The following is a 21,294-nucleotide window of genomic DNA, read 5'->3' on the forward strand; positions in this document are numbered from 1 at the left end:
GCAGAGATGGAGATGGAAACAACATAGCCCAAGGCGGCAGTGCGGTCCTGGATGGTAGCTTCATTTGGACGGGGGGCAAGTAAAGTGTCCAACGGTTCAAAAAAGATCCAAGAGCATACTTAGCTGCTATACAGGCTGAATGGATGGCTGGTTCATAGGTAAGAATCCGCTGGGCAGTGGGTGACGGAGTAAACGAGAGAGTAGTGGAAATAATTACACTCTGGGCGAGAAGCAGGCTTTCGCGACCTCCTGGACGGAGCCGACTGCCGGGTCTAGTAATGAGGCTCGTATCATGAACTGCGATGCTAGCCCTGAACGAGGACAGATGTTGAAAGAATTGAGATGGTGGAAGTGTCGGGGCGGAGGAAGACAGCTTGTACTATCTTTTTTTGGTCTTTTCTGTAAAGTTCGTGATGTGGCAGATGGGGAACGACAGTCGTACAGAAAAGGCAATAAGGAAGCGCGAGAGTCGTGTATGCAGCTTTGCATTCACCTGTTCGGATGTCCAAACAGTCTTTTACAAACATACGTGCAGGAGCGACCCAGGTCACTAAGCGGTACGCTCTTTCCGTTTCAATCTGTTCAATCGACCTTCGCTCTTTCCCTATCTTCCTCATCCGGTCTCACCTTGGCAAAAATGGAAAGCGTGGAAGACGCGTAACCGCAATATAACGAATAAGTAGAGTCAATTGAAGATGACCCACCAAATTTGCCCGAAAAGCAGACGGAGAGATGTTCGACGGGATCTCGTGGGAAGGGGCAATTAGGATAAATTGCAGTCACAAATCGGATGCGTATACTGGTGAATCGTGGCACAAATTACCAGGATCAGGTTTAATAGGTGTGGCTATTTGTAGAAGTGACCGCAAACTCCGTGGCTCAAAATCGCGGTCTGAAGCGCACCTGCCACGAAGATGCAGAGGCGGTTCACGTTGCGCAACTCGAACGGAAGGGGCGATGTAGGAGCCCACGAACAGGAGACACTGTTTACTGTCAACATGGAGACTTCCGTGCTTCGAAATATTATTCACGTGATAATTGCCAGAGCCGTTCTTTCCTTTGCAGTGGGCTTTGCCCTTTATGTTTTCTACCGTTCAAGCTCTAGATATTATTTCGGAGCGTAGCGTATCTCTTTCCGAGAGTGGATGGTCCAGATCACACGAGAGCCATTAAATCTACTTCCAGCAAAATGCAACGAGTTGCAACAAGTTGTGTAAACTGTACAAGGAACTCAATCTACGCCGACGACATGACTTGGATTGGGAACGTGGGTACTTCGCAGGCACTATTGTATTCATTCTTCCTCGTGTCGTAGCAAATTATGTTGCTCCGTCGTCAAAGAGAAATTGTTTCCGGTCTTACTTTGACATACTGCGCGCCATTCCATGACTTGGAGTTTGAAACGAGGCCAACAAGGGCTCACCGCCGACGTGGCGAGCTATTCGTCGTGAAATATGTCATCTGACGATACGGTCACTGCGCCTACTGTTCATCTGCTGGAACGGCAATCCCTCGCTGGTCGATACTTAGCCGGTTCTCTTGCTGTCGTGATGGGCGATATGCCAGGACGGCATAGCATCCAAAACAAGATGCTCAGGCCATTTCAGAGAGACGTTTCAAGACCAGTTTGTGCAACTATGTCCGCGTTGCGGCCCAAGACTCCGTTAGATTGTGCCACCGACGACGTGGGCGAGAGCTGAGGTTTTAAAAGGAGCGATTCAATCCGAAGATGATATCGTATTAAGTCCTACTGGCAGAAAGACGTTGGTTAGGCCGGCATCGGTCTTATTGGAAAGTTGGGGACATTGGCGACACATACCAATCAACGTCGCTAAGTTGCAGCTTCCGCACACGCTGTGTGCGGTCTTTGCCGCCCCTGTCTGAACGGTTGTGAAAGTAGGACGAGGGCTTTTCGTGGCCTGTGCACAGAAAATAACAATAAGCATTTGAACAATTACAGACGTCAAAAAAAAAGTGTCAAGCCTTACCATCTGTCTCGTCACTCTCTCTAAGATCGAGATTCAGGACCAGGTTCTTGATGCGCTGCTGTTCTTCCTTTTCTGCCTGTTGCTGGTTTCTCATAGCTACCGCAAACTCAGAGTCGGAAGGAAGCTCCAGCGTACGAGTTTGCTGGCGGTTACCCTTCTTTGTCAAGAGAGAGAACGCCATTGTTGATGACGGGGCGTTGTCGTCCCCATTTCCAGCACCGCCGTTTGTATCAGTAGCAGTGGATGTCGCTTCGCGGGTCTTTTGGCGCACCGGGAGAGCCACGTCGAACATGGGCTTCCGGTCGAATTTGCGTGTCTCCAAGCTCTCTGCCATCATCCTAGCGTACTCGCGTTCAAATTCGGCCTCGTCCTCGGGATCAATCTCCTCCTCCTCACGCGTCACAACAATCTCTTCGTCTTCAGACTCGCTGTGATCATCGGAATCTTGTCTATCACCATCGTCCTAAGCGCAACAACAAAAATGGTCAGTGCGTGTAAAAAAACAAAAAGCCTAAATCATGGTTTCCAGTAACAAATGCAACGTACCTCTCCTACCTCATCGACCGAAGACAGATCGTCGTCGACCTCCGCATCTCCAACGGCTAGGTCGTCGGCGTTGTCGATCTCATCTTCCGACGACTCGTCGTCAGATGCCGCCCCGTCATATTGTTCCACCACTTTGTCGGCGCCGGTGGCCTTCTGGTCTTGGGCCACGGCAAGCTGGAACACTTTGAAAGCGTCGTCAAAGTTCGTTGCCAGTCTCCACTGAGGCCGAAGAAGGGCAAATATGTCCTGAACGATAAACTCAATGTCCATGGGAAGAGGGTTCTTCGTAAAGATGTAGTACTGGAAGAAAGACAGAAAGTAATCCAGCTTCTTTCCAGCTGCACCCTTGTTGAAGTACGTTCCGGTAGTCTCAAGAAGAGTAGCAACGAGCCGGATACGGAAGTACTCATCCGGAAGATCAATGGGATTGATACGACCAGGGGCGGGGGGACCACCATGGCCAAGAGTCAGGATTCTATACATCATGTCAAAGACGACCGGATGCTCAAGCAGACGGTACGTGTAGAACTCGCCAAGATACTTGACCTCGGCCAGTCGCTTCTGGTTCATCCGAAAGTCGTTTTGCTCCAAACCAAAAGTAATCGACTCGATCACGTCGTCGACGATGTCAATGACAAAAGCCGAATGGTGCCGGTAAAGAGCACCAAGGAGACCCGCAAGAAGGTGGATGTTCCCGTACTTGACTTTGCTAGGGCGACAAAACACCTTGCGTAGAGTGTGAACGACCTAGATGCTGCGTTAGAAAAACAATAAACACGAATATTTCTTTCCAATGGGCGTCGCGTACCTCTGCCTCCTCCCAGTGCAGCTTTTGGATTTGCCTTAGAATCTTATTCGCATTGCGCTTGCACAGATCAACATAGACCAGCTTGCGGATGAAAATATCCATAGGTGTTCTCTCTTTCTGCTGGACCGCCGTGCGCTCTGGTGGATCGACGTAGTACACAGCGTTCTCGATGAGCATGCGTTCCGTCTGCCCGATGTGCTGCATTGATTTCTTCCGCTGGAGCGTCTCCAAAAACGATGACATTCGGGGTGACGTCTCCGGGTTGCGCAGCAAGTATCGGCCGCAGTTTTCGAGGAGATTGGATATTATCTCAATATTCATACGCGAGAAATCGTCAAGGCTGACCTTGAGGCAGTGAAACACAACATGCTCTGGCACGATGCCAAACTTGGTCAGCTCGGCCAAGTAGCGGATGTTGCTGAGCCGCACAGGGCCAAGAAAGTCCTTCTCCTTGCGCCGCTGCAGACTACGGAATTCTGCATCGAGATATTCAACCAAGCCTTTGGGTATATCAGGCATGTATTGGCCGAGGGTGGCAACGAGGCGGGACCAACAAGGCAGGAGGTCACTGCGGCCCTTGGGCACCTCGGTCAGTGCCTTGACAAGCCGGTTTCGGGATGCCTTGGAGTTGAGGAAACAGAAGTCAATAGCAGTCTGATCGATGGCTTCTTTGTTTGTCAAATCGGGAAGTCGAAGAAGAATTGAGTCAACCTGGGCACCGATGCTCTTATTCACGATTGACGTCGACTGGTCGTCGTCGGCGGGTGCCGCCGCGGTTGAAACCTCGGCAGCCTTGGACGATTCTACACCATCGACGGCGGGATCGACCTTTTTGCCAACTTGTTCGTCGCTGTCAGTCTTCTTTTTCTTGCCGTCCTCGAGCAGAATGGCAGGAACTTTGCCCTTGAGATCCACAAGGTTCTCGTAGAAGCGGCGCTCTTCTTCGTCCTCCCAGATACCAGATCCTTCGCCTTGGCCGCGGGAATAATCGCCAGCCTTGACAATGCCAATCGAGCCACCAGCAGCCAGATGGCCATCGTCACCGTCCTTGAGGTCAGGCATTTCGGCACCGATGATGTCGGCAATGACCTGGGCATTGGAAACCAACCGTTCCTGGGCCTTGACTTGCTTTTCGAAATGGGATTGGCGGTCCTCAAAGACTTCACCCGATTTAACATAGGCTTCTGCGTTGCGGCGGGACTGGCTGGAGATGGCTTTTTGGTCACGGACCAAGTGTCCCTTGACGTCTTCAAAGTATCGAGTGAGGATGTTTCTGAATTTCTCCTGGAGCTCTGGAGGTGCAATGGGCGAATCGCCAGTCGCGGTCGTGTTCGAAGAGTCACCCGGTGCACCTGAACCCTCGTCGCCCGGGTTGGTCGTATCATTGTCTTCGCCGTCGAGCTCATTGTCTCCTTTGTCGGTAGCAGCATGCTCACTAGTTTCCGTCCTGAGGCCACCATTGACGCCATCGTCCTTCCGATCCTCGGAACTCACACCGCTCGTGCCCAAAATGTCCCAGCTGAAGGTCTTGGCAAAAGTAACGAGAAGCGGCAGATTCGTGTGATCGCGGTCGTGGCCGAGAAGGTCTTTGAGAACAGCTAGGGGGAAGGGCTCCGTAGAGTTGCCTTTGGCCGAGGTGCTGGTGCGGAACTTGACTTCTGTGGTCTTACCAATGGCGCCCTTGGTCGTATCGTCCGGCCGATTGACATCCTCCGGTGTCCGGAGCACACCCACAAGCCATAGCTCCGTGACGATTCGCAGCAGAACCCGCTGCAGAGTAAGACGCTCCTTCTCGTCCCTCTCACGAGCTTCAGCCGATAGCGTCTTGAGCTGATTCTTGTCGGGCGGCGCCATTCCCTTACCCAACAGCCATCCTAGGTATTCAGTGAAGTCGGCGGGGCCGAAACGCTGGTGGAGGGCCGATACAATCTCGACGCCGGCTTCAATGTCGGCCGGGGTCTTGAGGCGCGAGAGTCCTTCGTAGCATGCGGAAACGATCTCGGACAGGTACTTGCTTAGGCTGAGCGACGCGATTTCTTGCAGGAGGGAGCTGAGGGTCGAAGAGGAAATGGCCGTTCGTAGTCGCCGGATAAAGGCGGTGTTCTTTTTCAACGACGAGTCGAGGGACTTGTTCACGGCGAAGAGACCTTGTTACCCACGTCAGTAGCCGCCAGGAAGGTCAAACCAAAAAAAAAAAAAAAAAAAAAAAAAAAAAAAAAAAAAAAAAAAAGTAATCAAGGTCGTTTTACCTATCTCTCCATCCCAAGCGCGTTCATTCAACGCGCGCAATTGGCCTTGCAACAGGTAACCACTATTGTCAGCACATTTCACTGAAGAACCCAACATGGCAGCAACAGCGCAGCGTCCCACAAGGTAAGATCGTGGCTGTCCAGGTTGCCCAACATACGTTTCTTGGCGCGATCCATGATCGGCCACAGTCCCAGTGTCGCTTGTGGGAAAGAAAGACGCCTCGCAGCTCAAACATTCGCCGTGTATCGACTCTCTGTGCAGTATGTATTGTTTGTTGTTCGAAGGCGAAATCGCTACGGGACCGTCAGGTCGAGAAGCAGGGAACAGAGCACTCCGCCCGATGTGGTAGGCATGGGGTTCGTTGGCTGCGGACAGCCTAGGGGTCGGTCTCGGCAAGCTCGTTCTGTGCCGGTCGCAGTCCGAGCTTCTGTACCGGTGGCGAGAGAATGTGACGAATTCGGAGAGGTCTGATCTAGAGTTTGTGTCTGTTGCGTCTCAAGATTCTATGTTGTGGTCGTGGGTCGGTCTTTCTATTTTCGCGACAAAAAAAACAGTAGTAGATAATTATCCTTCTGCAACAGCTCCTGGAAGCACTTGCCTGTCTTGGTCATTTATGGACTGATACTGATTGCGCTGTCAACCACCCGTGTGAACGAGCGATCGCTCACCGTCTCAAAGCCCCACCTCCGGATTATTGGTTTGCCCGTTATATCGCCAATTACTCACTACAGCGACATCACTTACGGGGCATTTGGAGGGCTTACAGAGTAGTCACTGAGTAAGTCGTTTGAGACGGGGCTAAATCGTTCCGTTTATGAATGGCTTTTGCCTCGCAATGTACATTAAGTAACGGCCGCAGCCTGATTCCTAGATGGAATGACAACGAAAAATAAAATGTGCTGAAAGTTTTTGACATGCATCCGTCTTGTCCCACGCCTTTCATGTCAAGTCGTTCATAAGGCCCATCGAAGGGATCATAATAGCCAAGTAGTAGGCACTACACAGTTGCTTCCAAGAAACAAAAAAGATAAACAAATGTTATCTAGAAGAGAAGTATAAAGAGTGCTAACAAGTCACCCAAGCTCTAAATGCCAATAAAAAGAGACGGCCAACGCAAACGGCCAGCAATAGCCATATACTTGCACCAAATCTCCAAGGGAAGATCTTTAATAGTAGATAAATATCATCCGTGAACGGGGGACAAGATATCTTTTCTCACATGATAACCTATACAAAGGAATGTCAGCGTCAGGTGCATGGTGCCGGGGGTGAAAAGAGTAAGAAACTAAGAAACTTACACAGTCGTCGTCGCCCTTGCCCTGAGGAATACCCATCTCCTCGAAGGTTGCTGGACCCTGCTTGACAGGCTTTGGCGCCTGCGCGGAAGCCGGAGCTGAAGGACGAGCAGCCTTCCCCGGGGCGGCTTGCGGTGCGGCACTTGAAACGCGCGGTGGAGGTGCGGTCGACACAGGGCGAGTGGCTGGGCCTGGGCCTGGGCCCATGCCACCGCCACCACTCATCTGGGCGGGAGGGGCGCTTTGGCGGCCATGTTCTGCCAGCTGTGGCCGATTCTTGTACATTTGGGGACCACTACCGCCACCACCGCTGGGATAGTGGCCGTGGCCGCCCTGTACCTGCGATGGCAGCGAGTCAATCCGGTCGGGCCGGGGTGTACCACTACTGGGACCAGGGTAGACATTGGAGACTGGCCGGCTAGATGTCCTTGGGCCATAGTCACGGCCGGGTTGCGCGGCCGGATTGCCCGTCTGTGCCGCGCCGTACGCAGACGGATTCGCATTCGGATTTGACTTTGACAAACGGTTACGGGAGTTGTCCGACGCCTGTGACGGCATGCCGCCAGAGAGACGGGCAGAGGCTGGTGCTTGCTGGTGGGGCGGGGGTTGCGGGTGTTGCTGTTGGTGTCCGTAATCGTACGAATCGTTGTAGTCCGCCCGACCCTGGGGTGCATTAGGGCTTGTACCGCGGTAGCCACCGGTGGGAATCTGCGGCTCCCAGCCAGCAGATGTGATACGGCCGCGCGGATCATTGTCCAGGGGTCTTCCAGGGATGTTGACTGAGAAGGGACGCTGGTCCGGAGCCAGGTTACCAGTTGCTTGTGACACGGGAAGCGGGCGCGGCCCACCCTGCGGGTTCATGCTTGTGGGGCGGATGCCGAAAGCACTCAACGGCCGATCGGCAGCTTGCTGGCCGTTGCTCGCACGAATCTGGGGGTTGTAGTGGGGAGAGAGTGGGGCACGCCCGCCCGGCCCGTCGTCGGGATACGGTGCTGTTGATTTTGGTCGGGCGAGGTTCAGAGGTGCAGGCTTGTCATCCACGGGGTATGGTGCTGTTGACTTGGGTCGGATAGCCACGCTGCTCTGGTCGATGTTGATAGAAAAGGCAGGAGGCCGAGCAGCGCCTGGCGTGTCTTGGACTGGTCGCTGCGCAGGTGAGATATTGTGTGATGATGGGGGGCGGTAGTCGGGCGAGGACGAGCTGGGCGGAGCAGACTCGGTGGGGAGGTTTGGCGTGGACTCGGCAAGCGTGGGAAGCGCCGCGGCGACATCCTTCTGGCGGCTGCCGAAGCGCTCTGGCCGCTGGCCACGCATTGACCCGTGCTTCGACTTGATACGTGTAAGCGCTGTCGTCTCGTGGTCCTGCTTCGTGAGCGTCTTTGCCTGGCTCAGGCCTTCGAGGCGGTTGATAGCATCCTGGTTCCCATGCTCGGCCGCTCTCTCATACCACGAGCGAGCATCGCGCAAATCCTTCTGCACAAAGATACCAATCTCGTAGTAGTATCCCATGGCAAACTCGCCCGTGGCAAGCTTGGCATCGGCTGCCTGTTGGGCATACTTGAACGCCAGCTGTTCATTCTTCAAGAAGACACCGTCGTAGCCGAAGAGGAACCAGCGGCTCACGCCGAGCGCAGCTTCGGGCTGGCCCTGGTGAGCAGCCAGGCCGTAATAGTGGAGTGACAGAGCCGGGTTGAAATCGCAGCCAAGATGGCAGAGCTCGTAGGCCTGACCCATCTTCAGCTGAGCCTTGGCAAACCCAAAATAGGCCGACTTTTCAATGTATTGACGCGCCTGGGCGACATCAAATGGCAGCATGCCCTCCGGAATGGTAATGTCGGGAAGCTCGCGCGAGATGAGCATACCATAGACGTAGGCGCCTTGCGGGGACTCTTCGTCAGATGTATCGGCCGCCGACCGGATCATTTCGAGTCCGGTACTGAAATCTTTGGTGTGGCCGTGCTGGCCGAGGAGGTTCATCATGCCCAGTCGGTAGGAGGAGGCCGAATCCTCCATCTCCAGGCCGCGGTTGTAATGCTGCAGGGCCTTCTTAATGTCATTGGAGTTTTCGTAGATCATGCCCATGCGGTACTCTGCACGACCCCAACCCCTGCTTGCGGCATTCATGTAACCCAAGAAGGCCTCGTTCCTGTCTTGCCGGAAGCCGAACTTTCCAAATTCGAGCCATTTCGAGCGAGAAAAGAGGGCTTGTGGGTGGTTCTGGGACGACAGGTACTCCACAATGTTGATGGCGTCGAGACGCAGTTCGTGTTCAATCCGCGGGGTCTGCGGCCGCTTGCCCTGGTCCTTGTTATCGCGCGCATGCGCCTCTTGGGAGATTTCCACCCACGACAATACGTCCAGTGCCCAGTCCAGCTGCACGGCCACATTGTTGGACTTCAGCACCTCCTGGCGCGCGTTGTAGAGGATTCGCTCCTTCTCGTCGTCACTCGGCGGGACATTCCCCTGGCTGATGCGCGGGAACGGCGAGAAAGACGGCACTTCAAAGTTTGACGCCATATCGCCGTCTTTGTCCTGGGCAAACGCTTTGAAGCCTTCGGCCGGCGCTTGCTGATTGGCAGCGGGAGACGCGCCACGCCCGGCCGGCTTGGCAATATCAGCGATGTCAGCAGCGGGCTTTCCGCTCACGTAGGTAGACAAGGACGGTTCGCGTCCGTGTTGCTGCGAGGGGACCTGGCGGGTGGCAGGGGCGTTGTCGAGCTCGGCGGCGGTCGCGGTGGTGGGAAGGTTGGAGGGCTGTCGAGCTTCGAGTTCCATTCGCTGAAGGCCGTCTTGCATGTTTTGAGGCACTTCGGGCATCACCCTGCGGCCGGGCAAAGCACCAAATAGTCAGTTTCCCAAGTTTCCCAGGTTTCCCCTTGAAAGCTTTGCCTAGTGTCCCTTTGTCGTTCACTACTGGGCTGGCGTTGGCGTTGGCGTTGGCGCTGGCGTTGGCGCTGTTTTTGTGCCTATGCCACTACCGGGCCCTGCCAGGGACTTTTGACTTTGCCCGGGCCTCTCCCGCCTGACAACGCGCTTGATGGTGGGGGGAGGGGTAAGGACAAATGGATGGGACGGCAACGCCAACGCTGCAAGTCCAGGCGCAAACGGAGCTAAGGGAACGATGCAAAGAACGATGAAAGACGGCGGGAGTGGGGATCTGGAAAACAAACGAGGAACAGGGACAGGATGCGTCGGACGACAAACAGTTGTCCGTGGACATCATATGAAGTGCAGAAGAAGCAAAAACTCAACTCAAAACTCGAGGTAGGAGAGGCACATACCTTTGAGGGGAGGGGGCGATAACTTCTGGCATGTAGTAGTCATCGTAGCCACCAGGCACGAAGGTAGCCTCGAGCTTGGGCATTTCGGAAGTGACAAGTTGATTTGGCCGGGGTTTTGAGGGTCCTGCAAAAATAGAAACAGTAAGGATCGAGTCTGTCAGCCAAGACGTTGAAGAGGCGCCGCACACGGCATCCGGTGAGCGACAATGCGGCTGAGGCGTGGAAGTAGGAGCAAGCGCAAGGCGGACGAGGCAACGAGCAACAAAAGCGAGTGGTGGCAGGCAAAATGGAAAGAAATGAGAAGTAGAGCAAGGTTGGCGCTCGGCGTGCCGTGGTTGTGTGGGATTCTGGGAGAGAGACGAGTCCCAGGCAATGTCCGTATCCTTGTCAAAATATGACAACGAAATAAAAAGGAGGCAGTGTGCGTAGAAGAAAAGAGGTTCAATAAGGTTGTCGTATCCGCCCTTCGTAAACTGATGAGGGGAACTTGCTCGGCTATGCCAGGTCGTAAAGCTGCTGCCTCTTTTGGATTCGTATGTGGGTGTCCAATTGCCCACAGTAAGGGGCTAATAAGTCCCAGCCAGTTGCAAGTCCGATCTAGCCCAATGCAACCCGAAGCTGGATGCCATGTTGGCCGTTGAAACGCAGAGTTGCCGTGTCCCTGACGTCGTTGTAGAGTGGCGACGTTTCGGTTTGGGAGGTCGTCATTTGATAGCTGGCTCGTGGTGTGCCGTTTGGGTTCGCCTGCACGTGTTTTCCCTTTGCAGATTCGACCGTCGTATGTGTGCGGAAGAGTGTTGTGTCGCCACTGATGCCTTCTGCTTGCTATTTGCTGATTCCTGTTTCCTGCTCCCGGTTCTGTGCACCACGTCCCATTCTTGCATCCAATGTGCCGACTGCTTCATCTCCACCGTCCATTCGCTCAACAGTCGCCTGTTGGCTCAGGTACAAATAAAAACGTAGGATCTTGCTTACCAGAGGTGCTGTTGCTCGGATCGCCCCCTTGGGATTGACGCGCGTACTGTGGGTTCGACATTGTACTTTCCTAGCGGGCGCTGCCTTGTGGCTTTAAAAATAAAAAAATAAAATAAAATAAAAAACGGAAGAGACGAAGGCAAACCCGGCCGGTAGAAAAAAGGGGAACGCTCCCACGTTCAGGTCGCGCGAAGATCCGCCTAGCTAGAACACAACCCCAGGTGGAGGTGGACACGAATGGTCAATGCCCTGCAGGTACGACGGCTCAGATACTTTGTAATACCAGGTACCAGTGCTCCGTGCTTGGTCCAAGTTCAAGGAAGGCGATGTAGCGGTACACGCAAGGCTCGCAATATTTATGCGCGGAGCATGGTTCGGGATGTCGGGACTGTGACGGTTTATGCAGCATGCGGTAAAGTAAAGGACGGGAGGCGGAGGGAAGAGAAGGAGGAAGATGAAGAGTAGGAGGCGGAGGAGGCGGAGGCTGGACGAGATATAACTGCGGAAAAGGGCACAAAACCAAGCACAGGGGGCCCGTCCGAATGTGAGAATTCCGTAAGACGCCGTGCGGCACGTGAGGACGAGTGAGAAAAAGAGGGCCACAAGGCAAGGCCAAGAGACGAGGCGATACAGTTGCTTTGTTGTAGTGAAGTATACACCCGGACAACAAACAAACAGATGCCGAGACTTCGGCGGGGGGGGGGGGGGGGGGAATCGATGTGAGAGAGAAGCAGCTTCTGGATGGGGCGTTTGAGGTTTGCGAGGCAAAAGCGAAGGAGTGCTCGGAGGGGTGGTTGCTTGTTCCTACTTAAATTATCGAAAATAGCACTCTCCAGGCCTCTGGAGGGGAAGGCTCGAATGGGCTATGCCGAAGAGAGCAGGATCGACCAAGGGGACGGACAAAACGACAAGGAACTTTTGGCGAAGGGTTGAGCCACAACCATAATCTGCTTTTTGTCGCGACGATGGGACCTTCACAGCCTGCCTTGCAGGCATTCTTTGAATTCCGGCGGCGCCCTTTTGATTGCACCTGAGTGGGACAACCTCGTTTCTCCCCTCATAACGCCCCCACTACGGAGCATTCACGGTTCAGTGGCAGGCGCGGTCGTGACTGGAGATTATCTTGGCAAGCGCGAACAAAAAGCAATGCGAAAAACGAGAAGAGGAGAGGAGGCAGTCACTGTTACGCAAGCTACGGTGGGCAGGTGCAAACGAGGCGAGCGGGAAGGAATGCGCCTCGACAGCGGTCCTTCTTCAATGTGCAACGGCCTGAGCTCACATAGTCCTAGGAAAGTCGGTCACATAACAAAAGCCAGAAGGGCCAGGGCCAGCCAAGTCACCAGAGAACACGGTGCAGGGTGACGCCCACTGGCGCCATTGCAACGGCGGGAGGACGGCGGGAACTCATTTTACCTTTTTTTTTCGAGCTCTGCTTGCTGCACTGCGGTTAGCGGCAGCTCCCATCCGGGCGGGTCTCTCGGGTCTCTGGCCACACTGAATCTTCTAAGTATCCTGAACCCCAACAACAGCTCCACGAGTTAATTTGATCACACAGCCGCTTCAGGATTTGGCGGGCAGTTTTGGAAATCTGTCAGGAGGGCTCAGCCACGATTTCATGCTATTTGAAGAAACACTCATGACGCTACAGTACGACAGTACTTCTGTACAGAATACAGAGACTACGTCTGCATTTGACAAGGTGACATTTATCTAACAAGCAATGACCTATGACCTTGCTTGGGATGTGCAGCAGAATTCCCTGACCAGGAAAAGCTTATTTTGTCGCGACAGATGCGAGGAGTCTAAATTGTCGACTTTCGGCTGGCGACCAGAAAAAAGTCAAGAAGGAATCTCGCAATTGTCGCTGTTCCTGTTCATCCGCCGGCCAGCGAAGACGATACTCAGGCCTTGAGTATTCGTTCTTAAGTCGACAAGCGACGGTAAAGATCCACCGCACACATCCCTGCGTACGCACCACACGTGAGATAAGATGCCGTTTGTTCTGCGCATGGCGCGTGCTGCCATGCTGCCCAACAACAGACGGCTCCATATGCAGATGGCAAGTTGGGTATCGCTTCCAGCATCGCTCTCCATCTCAAGGTCGTTTCGCCAAGAATGAACAAGCAACTTGTCTGTTGTCAGCCCTCCCCTCTCCGCTCCACGACAGGTCATATCCCGAATCAGCCGTACGCCGGCGGTCTCGTGCTGTCTTGGATGCTTTCCGGGCATTCTCTCGCATATGGTTCTCGAAAAGCACTGTGGCTTTGCCGCACTTCGAAAGATGCATCATGCATAGGACTCCACCATTGCATCTGGGAGTTCCAAACATCTCGAGCTGTTATGTCTCGCCGACATCTAGCGCCCTGTCAGTTGGCCACGCCGGATCGACTTCACTGGTACTTCTAGTCTGCGTTTGAGCCTGAGCTGGCCGTGCAGACAGTCTAGTGAATGACAACGACTGTAATTACTCCGTCCATGTAGCAATCAGCTTAGATTGCCATTCTTAGTGTAGGCTCACTCCAAGCCACTAAGGGGAGGCGCTGTCAGCCTTGGGGAAGCAACAAATGAGGCCCGACACTCTCCATTGGACTTTCGATGAGCAAAGACCCCAGCCTCGTACGGATACGAATGATGCGACGCGAGATTGAAAGTTGCGATGACATGGTTAACCAGTTAATGCAGGTCGCACTGCGAAGCGGTCCCATAAAGAAAAACACAGAATCGTCGCAGTCCCTATGCATATTTCCCGCTTTTGGAAAGAACCCAAGAGTATACCTATCAACCAAGATAGCAGTGCAAAAGTAATTTGTTCAACAAATACATCATTGGTAACGCTCATAGCCGGTCACATACAATGCACAATCTCCAGCAATGATTACGACGGACTGGACGCGAAAAATACTGAACGACGGATGTCGCATCTGGCAGTGACTGGTTCTTGCTAACGAGCTTAGAGACGTCAACTATGGCTAAGTGGCGCCTAACTGGAGAAAGTCGCACGTGATATGATTACTAATTTGTGACACTCTCCGCCCACTGTGCTCTGGCCTGGGGTGTCTTCTTTCGTCAGCCTCATGCAGCCTGCTGGTAGCCAGCCAACGTAGTTTGAGTGGCCCGCAAACAACCTGATGATCGATCACGATCTGAGCGAATGCACGAGGTCCCCTCACTAGACAATTGACAAAAATACCGACTACAGCGTGCTACCATACTTCCTACACACACACCACACAGACAGCGACGTGGACCCGCCACGACTGCATCCTCCCCGTCCACAACTCCGTGGCCCTCTTCTCGAAGCTCCCATCGCCACTACGCCTGAATCACAACCATCCCATACCACCTACCATGGCGGAACGCAAGCTCACTCAGATCCTGAACCAGCTCAAGTCCTCGCGGACCTACCCGGAGCAGGCGAAGCTGCTCTCCAAGGCCAAATTGGCCCTGCTGCAGCTGGGCGCCCTGACACCGTCCCTGACCAACGACAGCGGCAGCGCCGTCCCCGCCTCCGTGCTGGCCCTCGCCCGCGAGGCTTTTGAGCAGGGCGCTCTGTGCAGCATCCGCGCCCAGGACGCCGACGCGTTCACGCGCTACGTGCAGCAGCTGGCGCCGTTCTACGCGCTGCCCGGCGCCGTTCTGCCGCCCAACGTGGCCGAGCGCAACAAGGTCACCGGCCTCTACCTTTTGCTGCTGCTGACCGAAGGCCGGTACGGCGAGTTCCACTCGGAGCTGGAGAGCATCAGCACGCGCGAGGGTGCCGGCTCCGAGGACGACCGGTACTTGGGCTACCCGATCCGCCTTGAGCGGTGGCTGATGGAGGGCAGCTACGACCGCGTGTGGAAGGCCATGAAGCAGGGCGAGGAGCCGTGCGAGGAGTACAGCGTCTTCTCCGAGATCCTCACATCGCAGGTGCGCTCCGAGATTGCCTCCAGCAGTGAACGCGCCTACCCGTCGCTGCCCCTGAGCTCCACCAAGTCTCTGCTGTTCCTCGACTCCGAAGGCGCCGTTGTCGAGTTTGCCCGCCACCGTGGCTGGACCGTCAAGGACGGCCAGATCTACTTCCCGTCGGCAGCGTCCGCCACCGCTGGCGGCGCACCCCACGCTCCTGCTCCAGATGGCACCGTCACAGCCGTGGACGGCCTGACACAAGAGCCGGCTGAGAAGGAGGTCAGTCAAATGGTGATTGAGAATGTGCTGGGCTACGCACGGCAGTTGGAGACGATTGTCTAAGAGAAGGGTCTCATATCACATGCATGGGCGGACAGAGCGAGACAACGAAAGGGAGCGTTGTTGGCCCCTGGTGCGTTTCTGTATTATAGCCAGTTTTCGTCATAGAAAGGTTCATCAATTTCTACAAACACCAAGCGGTAACGCCAGTGACAAAATCACAAATGAAGTCGTATTGGATAGTTTTATATTTTTCACGTAGCTAAATTCCGTACATCTGCAAACAAAGCCGAACCACAACGCCCCAATGATGGCTTTTGAAGTTTCTGTCGACCCTCTCGCCGCTCGCACCTTTGTTGGTGATGAGCCCACCATGGCTGCAACTATAGAGAAAATAAACGAAGCAAAATAAAGGCGCATTATGAGCACGGAAAATAAAAAATAGCACGCGGGGAGCATTATAGCGAAATGTGAAGAAGAAAAAAATATTCGTAAGTACGAAAAAACAAATTGCGTTTCGAAAAATGCACGCCCAAAGTAAAAACAGTAGAAACTATCTCGATATACCCCTTTCCATGGGCGAGCAACCGCCTCGATAGTTCACGAAAACCCATGCACCCGTCATCTTCTCCCGTTTTCTTCTATTTTGTCTGTATACAGGCCATGGAATCGTGTCCTTCCTTTTGTCTCATATTAAGGGTTTGCTTTCGTTTATTTTATTTTTTGGGGGGGTAAAACGGAGGGATGGGATCGGAGTCATTTGCGTGAGTGTTGCGAATTTAGTTTGCTAGTTTGCAGTTCCTTAGGCAAACAGCTTCAGGCCGCTGCCGTGCTTGCCAATCTCACAGACGCCGCAGATGCGGCAGACCGAGCCCTTGTACTTGGAATGGTACTTGGAGCCATCAAAGGCGCACTCCTCGAACGCCGTGCCGCTGTAGATGGGCGTGAAGCTGGCCGCGCACACGTCAAACTCGGCAAACTGGTCAAACTCAATGTCGATCGCGTCATTCGGGTTGCGCTCGCACTGCGCTTTAGTCTTTTTCGCCTACAAAAAGCTGTTAGCAGAAGATCATAAAAATATAAAAGCGAAGCATAAGTATTTGACAGGGGGATTGGCTTACCGTCTCCAAGATACGACCAGAACCTCCGTTCGCCAGTATCCGGTTAGCGAAGCTAAGGGCCGAGTTGTAGTTCTTGTTGCGTGCCGCCAGGTTCATGGCATTGAGCAGGGCGAGCTGCCGATGGGGGACCTCAATCTTGGGGATGGTAAAGTACGCGGACAGCTCCAGACTCTGCTTCAGCAGCTTGGGGTCCTTGGCGACAACATCGTTCGCGCCCAAGTTTCTCCGTGCCAGCTCAATGCTCATCGCCACAGCATACTCGCTCGCAGAGGTGATCAGCTTCTTGGCCTCGTCAACCTCAGACTCACTGGACACCGCGTTGATCAGGACCGAGTGCAGGATGCTCTTGAACGTCTTGATGCCATCCTCCAGCTTGTTGCTCTTCATCGCGTCGTAGCCGCGCTGCAGGTCATTCTCAACCAAGAACTCCAGGTCGCGCGGGATGATGGGCAGCACCTTCCTTGGATCAGACTCATTCACATTGCGGCGAACGTAGTTGACCAGAGACGGCAGGCCGGCAGACGCAGGCAGGTACGTCTTCGACGCCTGGTAAACCTCCAGGAAGCGCGGCTTCAGTGGTGCGAAGTTGACAGCACCCACCTGGCGGTTAAGAAGCTGCATGGCGGTCTCAAAGGAGCCACCGGCAACATGGTCGACAGCCAGCGGCGAATTGCGGGCCCAGAGATCCGCCTCGCTGCTGCCAGCACCGCCAGCGTCTGCGCTTTCGACGTTGACAAAGTCGTTATCATGGTCAGCGACAATATCATCACCCATGTCCCAACCAGCAACATCCTCATCATCGTCCACGTCCAACAGGTTGCCATTCTTCGTGCCATCACCTCCGTCAGCTTCCTCCTCGCCAAAGGCATCGGCACCATTGGCAGCCGCTGATGGCTCGTCCTCGAGCGACAAGCCCTCAACTTGGCCAAGGAGTGCCTTCTCGAAGAAGGACACAGAGGTGCCCTTGGACGGCCAGTTGGCCTGGTAGGTCGGGACGACCGGCTTTGGTGGCGTCAAAGAGCCGCCAAGGTGGTCCGGGAGCGTGAGCTGGTCCTCTGTGATTCCAGTTGCCTCTAGAATCGACTGGCATTCCTCTTCCAGGCCATGGGCCTTGGCAGTCATGAATGCAAGAGAGTCTGTTTGCAAAGTCAGTGAATGACGTCCTCAAAAGTGTTTGCTTTCTTTTTCCGACCCCCCCCCCCCCTAAAACAAATTGGCGCATAAATTAATACGTACAAAGATCGATCTCCTTGAACATCTGTATCCGGTCCTCGACGTCGCCGAGATACAGGGCGTTTTGGAACCGCGACGTAAAGTCACCACGGTGCTCGGCAATCTTAGCCATGCGGGCCAGCTTTGTCTTGTCGCCCGTCGACAAATACAAGAAGGACAGCTTGTCCAGCTGCTTCAGCTTCTGGTAGCACATCTCCACAACCTGGTTGTTGCCGTGAGCCAGAGCCTCGTTGCTCAGTCTCGACCATAGCTTGGGCTTGTCCAGCTCCTTGGCCATTTCAACGGCAACATCGAGGTTGCCACACTCTATGGCTAGCTCGAATCGCGTCGTCGGGTCCTGGACGAACTGTAGCGCGATCTCTGGGTATCCCTTCTTCTGGAGGTATGAAATGATGGACTGGCCAACAAGTGACGATGTCTGGATAATGTGAAGCATCTCTTCGTAGTTGCGCTTGACCAGAGCCATCTTGAAGCGGTACTCGGTGGGGTCGATCTGCAGGATCTTGGGCTTCGCGGAGCGATCGAGGCAGTAGACGTTGCGGCCCTTGACGCGAACCAGATACACCGTCTGGTCGAGAGTGCGCACGATTCCGTTGTCGCCATTCAGCAGCGTATATTTGATATGGTTGAGAGTCGAGTACAGAAGGATGCCGGCATCGTCCCAGGTGGCGCTCTTGATACGAATCGTCTCATGCAACGTGCTGACCTGCTCCAGCGTCTTGGTAACAATCGTCACGTTGTGCTTGCTCAGGAGCGCAGCGTACAAACTGTCGTTGGACCAAGAAACGTACTTCACACCATTCACGTTCAAGCTGGCGATGGTCTTCTTGTGCTGGATGTCGTATAGGTGAACGGCAGTCGGCGTGATGATGAGCAGGTTGCCGGGGCCGCCAAAGTAGATGTCGGTGGTGCCAGCCGGGGGCTTGAAAGAGCGCGTGACATTGTTGGTGAGGTCCTTGATGTCGATGGTCTGTGTAGCTGTATTCAGGACAGCGAAGCGGTTGCGAGCCACAAAGATGGCCGAGTTACCGGAGCCGCGCTTCAGCTCAGTGGGCTCCACGGCGCCCGAACCGTCTTTGGGGAGGTTGATCAGGTCGTACGAGCCGCCGTCGGCAGCCGACGTCACGAGAATCGAGCGCTCGGCGGGGTTATAGGAAAGAGTCCGCGGTGGCACCCAGGCGGGGCCGACCTTCTTAAGGGACAGAAGAGTGGGGGATTCGAGGTTCTTCTGGAAGTCATAGGACCGCACCTGCTTCTCCTTGTTGATATAAAAGAGGTTGTTGAGGTAGACAGCGGAGGCAGGACGCTCGCGCTCGAGCTTGAAGACCATGACACCGTTGTCATGGCCGGCGGCGAAGAGGTTGATCTCGGGGTGGGCGGCAATGACCCAGAAGCGGTCATTCTCTCTCTTGAACGTCTGGACAGCTGTTCTCTTATTAAGGTCCCAGACACGGATGGTCTTGTCCTCACCGGCAGACAGGATGAGGTCCTGGTGTGGGTGGAACAGACAGCCCGACGCGTTCTGGAAATGGCCGCGACACGTGTCCACCTCCCAAGCCTTGGTCTCGCTCATACGCCAAAGCTTCACGAGGCGGTCATCGCCGGCCGACACAATGAGCGGCATAGTAGGGTGGAAGGCGACCCAGTTGACACCACGGTCGTGGCCCTCAAGGACGAACTTGACAACGGCATCGGTGTTGCCAAACATGTCGGCCTGGTTCTGGTTGGCGCGGGCCATCTGGTCCTCAAACGACATGGAGGTCGGGGCGGAGTGTTTCTTGCGGAGACCCGATATGTCCCAGACACGAACAGACTGGTCGAGCGACGCGGATACGACGAGGTCCTCCTTTGGGTGGAACTGGGCGCACATGACGTAGTGGTTATGGCCCGTCATGGTGCAAACTACAGACGAGGGGCAGAAGCCCATTGTTAGTACACCGCGCGTCCAGAAACCAACGAATCAAACATCAACACAGGGGATGCGATGGGAGTGGAGGTGCCATCGTACTCAGCGAGCGGTTCTGCCAGTTCCATATCCGGATGGTCTGGTCATCGGAGCACGAAACAATCCAAGGAAGCTCATCGTGGAAGAAGACGGTGCGGACGTAGTCGAGATGGCCGTTGAGGGTGAACAGGCACCGTCTTGTCTGGTACGACCAGACCTTGATCTTGTAGTCGTCGCCACCCGATGCGAAGAGGGGCTGCGTCTTGTGGAAAGCGACGGCGCGGACAGGGCCATCGTGCTCTTCGAAGCGGTCAATGAGCGTGCCCATGCGGTAGTCCCACAGCTGGATGGTAGACGAGTGGAGGGACACCAAGATCCATGGTCTGGAAAGCATCGATTGTCAGCCACGGGCCCATTGTCTGAGATTCAAGATGCAGACAAGCTCCGACAGCCATCCGAAGTATAACGCGTTGCTCAAAAGGGGGCGCAAAAGGGAAGGGAGGGGGGGGGGGGGGGTAGACAAAGTTACCTCTTGGGGTGAAAGGCAATGCCCTTCGCACGAGACGACTTGGACTCGAACTGTATTGTGTCAGTACACGCTGGGCCTCATCACTGCCATGGCCAACAATGGTCTTCGGCCCCAGGCCGCCCAGGGGACAGCATCGTCGGTTACCTTTGTGAGCATCTGCGACGGCGTCGCCATCTTGACCGTAGCTTCGCGCTCGGCGGCGGATTGGCGTAAATAAAAAGAGGGCTCTCGAAATGGGGGACAATCGTCGGGCAACAGGCGGATCGCGTGCGGTTCCAAAGCTCCGTCGACAAAAGGGAGCCCGGGGCAGGCGGTGTGGTGTGGATGTGATGTCGGAAAGCCAGACTCCAAGGGACGTTTCAAGGCCACCTTTATTGTCTCCTAATCTGAATTGCAGCTTGGAGCGTCCGAAGCAGCGTGGCCCTCCCTGAAGGCCCCAGAATGTGGGATGGTTGGCGCCTGAGGCAATACGCCCCATAGTTTATCCGCGCCGGGAGGGCATTCCAGCCAATCAGAAGCTCCAATGGCGGGGTTGGAGGGAATGGCAGTTGCTAGCTGGGGGGGACAATAGGGGTTCGTAGAGCAGGACTGGACACGTAAACGGAACTCTAGGCGCAAGTACTACGCCACAAGCCACAGCGTCCCTTCACATGTTTGCAGCGCCCCCTTACTAACAGAGTCAGTTGCAGCGTTTGGGCCTTCCTGACAGACACATGAGAGAAACTGGCTCCAGCAAAACTTTATATTTGCATTGGGAATAAAACTTATGAGCGTGTATTTATGAAGAGCATTGAAAATCGGTGTCAATAATGTCAGCCTGTTCCCTTACTACAAAGGGTGCTGTGCCCGTAGAGCTGTAAACAACCGCTTGCACGTTGGAAGTTGGCTGTTGCAGATTCGCTGATGCATCCCACGTGACTACCTAACCGTAACTGCCTTGTTGCTCCGTGTTAACGCTAGTCCCTTTTTGTACAGCTATTTTGTGATGTGTTCTCAAGACAAGACATGTTCCAAACAGCCGCTTCATCCACAAAATGCATAGAGACGAATGCTAGGCTGTCAGGGCTCGTTCGGCTCGCAAACGACTCGACGCTCTATTTCTCTAGAACCTCATACGCACTTCATGCCACTTGTGGGCGACCGTTCCTGCGAAGGC

At 54.5% G+C, this 21,294-nt stretch overlaps 4 protein-coding genes across 4 annotated transcripts; 1 reads left to right on the forward strand and 3 right to left on the reverse strand.

Moving 5' to 3' along the window:
• Window positions 1–1,977: 1,977 nt before the first annotated feature.
• Window positions 1,978–5,768, reverse strand: SPBR_06417 (regulator of nonsense transcripts 2; the record flags this gene model as incomplete). The annotated part of the gene is made up of 4 exons (XM_040764673.1): window positions 1,978–2,451; window positions 2,535–3,281; window positions 3,343–5,489; window positions 5,750–5,768. 4 exons carry the CDS (start codon window positions 5,766–5,768, stop codon window positions 1,978–1,980), a joined length of 3,387 nt encoding a protein of 1,128 aa, XP_040616964.1.
• A 1,039-nt stretch (window positions 5,769–6,807) lies between these two features.
• SPBR_06464 (chitin synthase activator) lies at window positions 6,808–10,251 on the reverse strand (the record flags this gene model as incomplete). The annotated part of the gene is made up of 3 exons (XM_040764720.1): window positions 6,808–6,819; window positions 6,891–9,708; window positions 10,169–10,251. 3 exons carry the CDS (start codon window positions 10,249–10,251, stop codon window positions 6,808–6,810), a joined length of 2,913 nt encoding a protein of 970 aa, XP_040616965.1.
• A 4,240-nt stretch (window positions 10,252–14,491) lies between these two features.
• Window positions 14,492–15,373, forward strand: SPBR_07693 (26S proteasome regulatory subunit N12; the record flags this gene model as incomplete). The annotated part of the gene is made up of 1 exon (XM_040765947.1): window positions 14,492–15,373. The coding sequence occupies one exon, from the start codon at window positions 14,492–14,494 to the stop codon at window positions 15,371–15,373; it is 882 nt and encodes a 293-aa protein (XP_040616966.1).
• A 739-nt stretch (window positions 15,374–16,112) lies between these two features.
• Window positions 16,113–20,312, reverse strand: SPBR_06392 (coatomer protein complex, subunit alpha (xenin); the record flags this gene model as incomplete). Its single annotated transcript, XM_040764649.1, has 6 exons — window positions 16,113–16,355; window positions 16,432–17,567; window positions 17,668–19,566; window positions 19,673–19,992; window positions 20,139–20,188; window positions 20,283–20,312. The coding sequence occupies 6 exons, from the start codon at window positions 20,310–20,312 to the stop codon at window positions 16,113–16,115; spliced, it is 3,678 nt and encodes a 1,225-aa protein (XP_040616967.1).
• Between the last annotated feature and the right edge of the window lie 982 nt (window positions 20,313–21,294).

Source organism: Sporothrix brasiliensis (assembly GCF_000820605.1).
Source record: "Sporothrix brasiliensis 5110 chromosome Unknown Cont20, whole genome shotgun sequence".
NCBI classification, from domain to species: Eukaryota; Fungi; Ascomycota; class Sordariomycetes; order Ophiostomatales; family Ophiostomataceae; genus Sporothrix; species Sporothrix brasiliensis.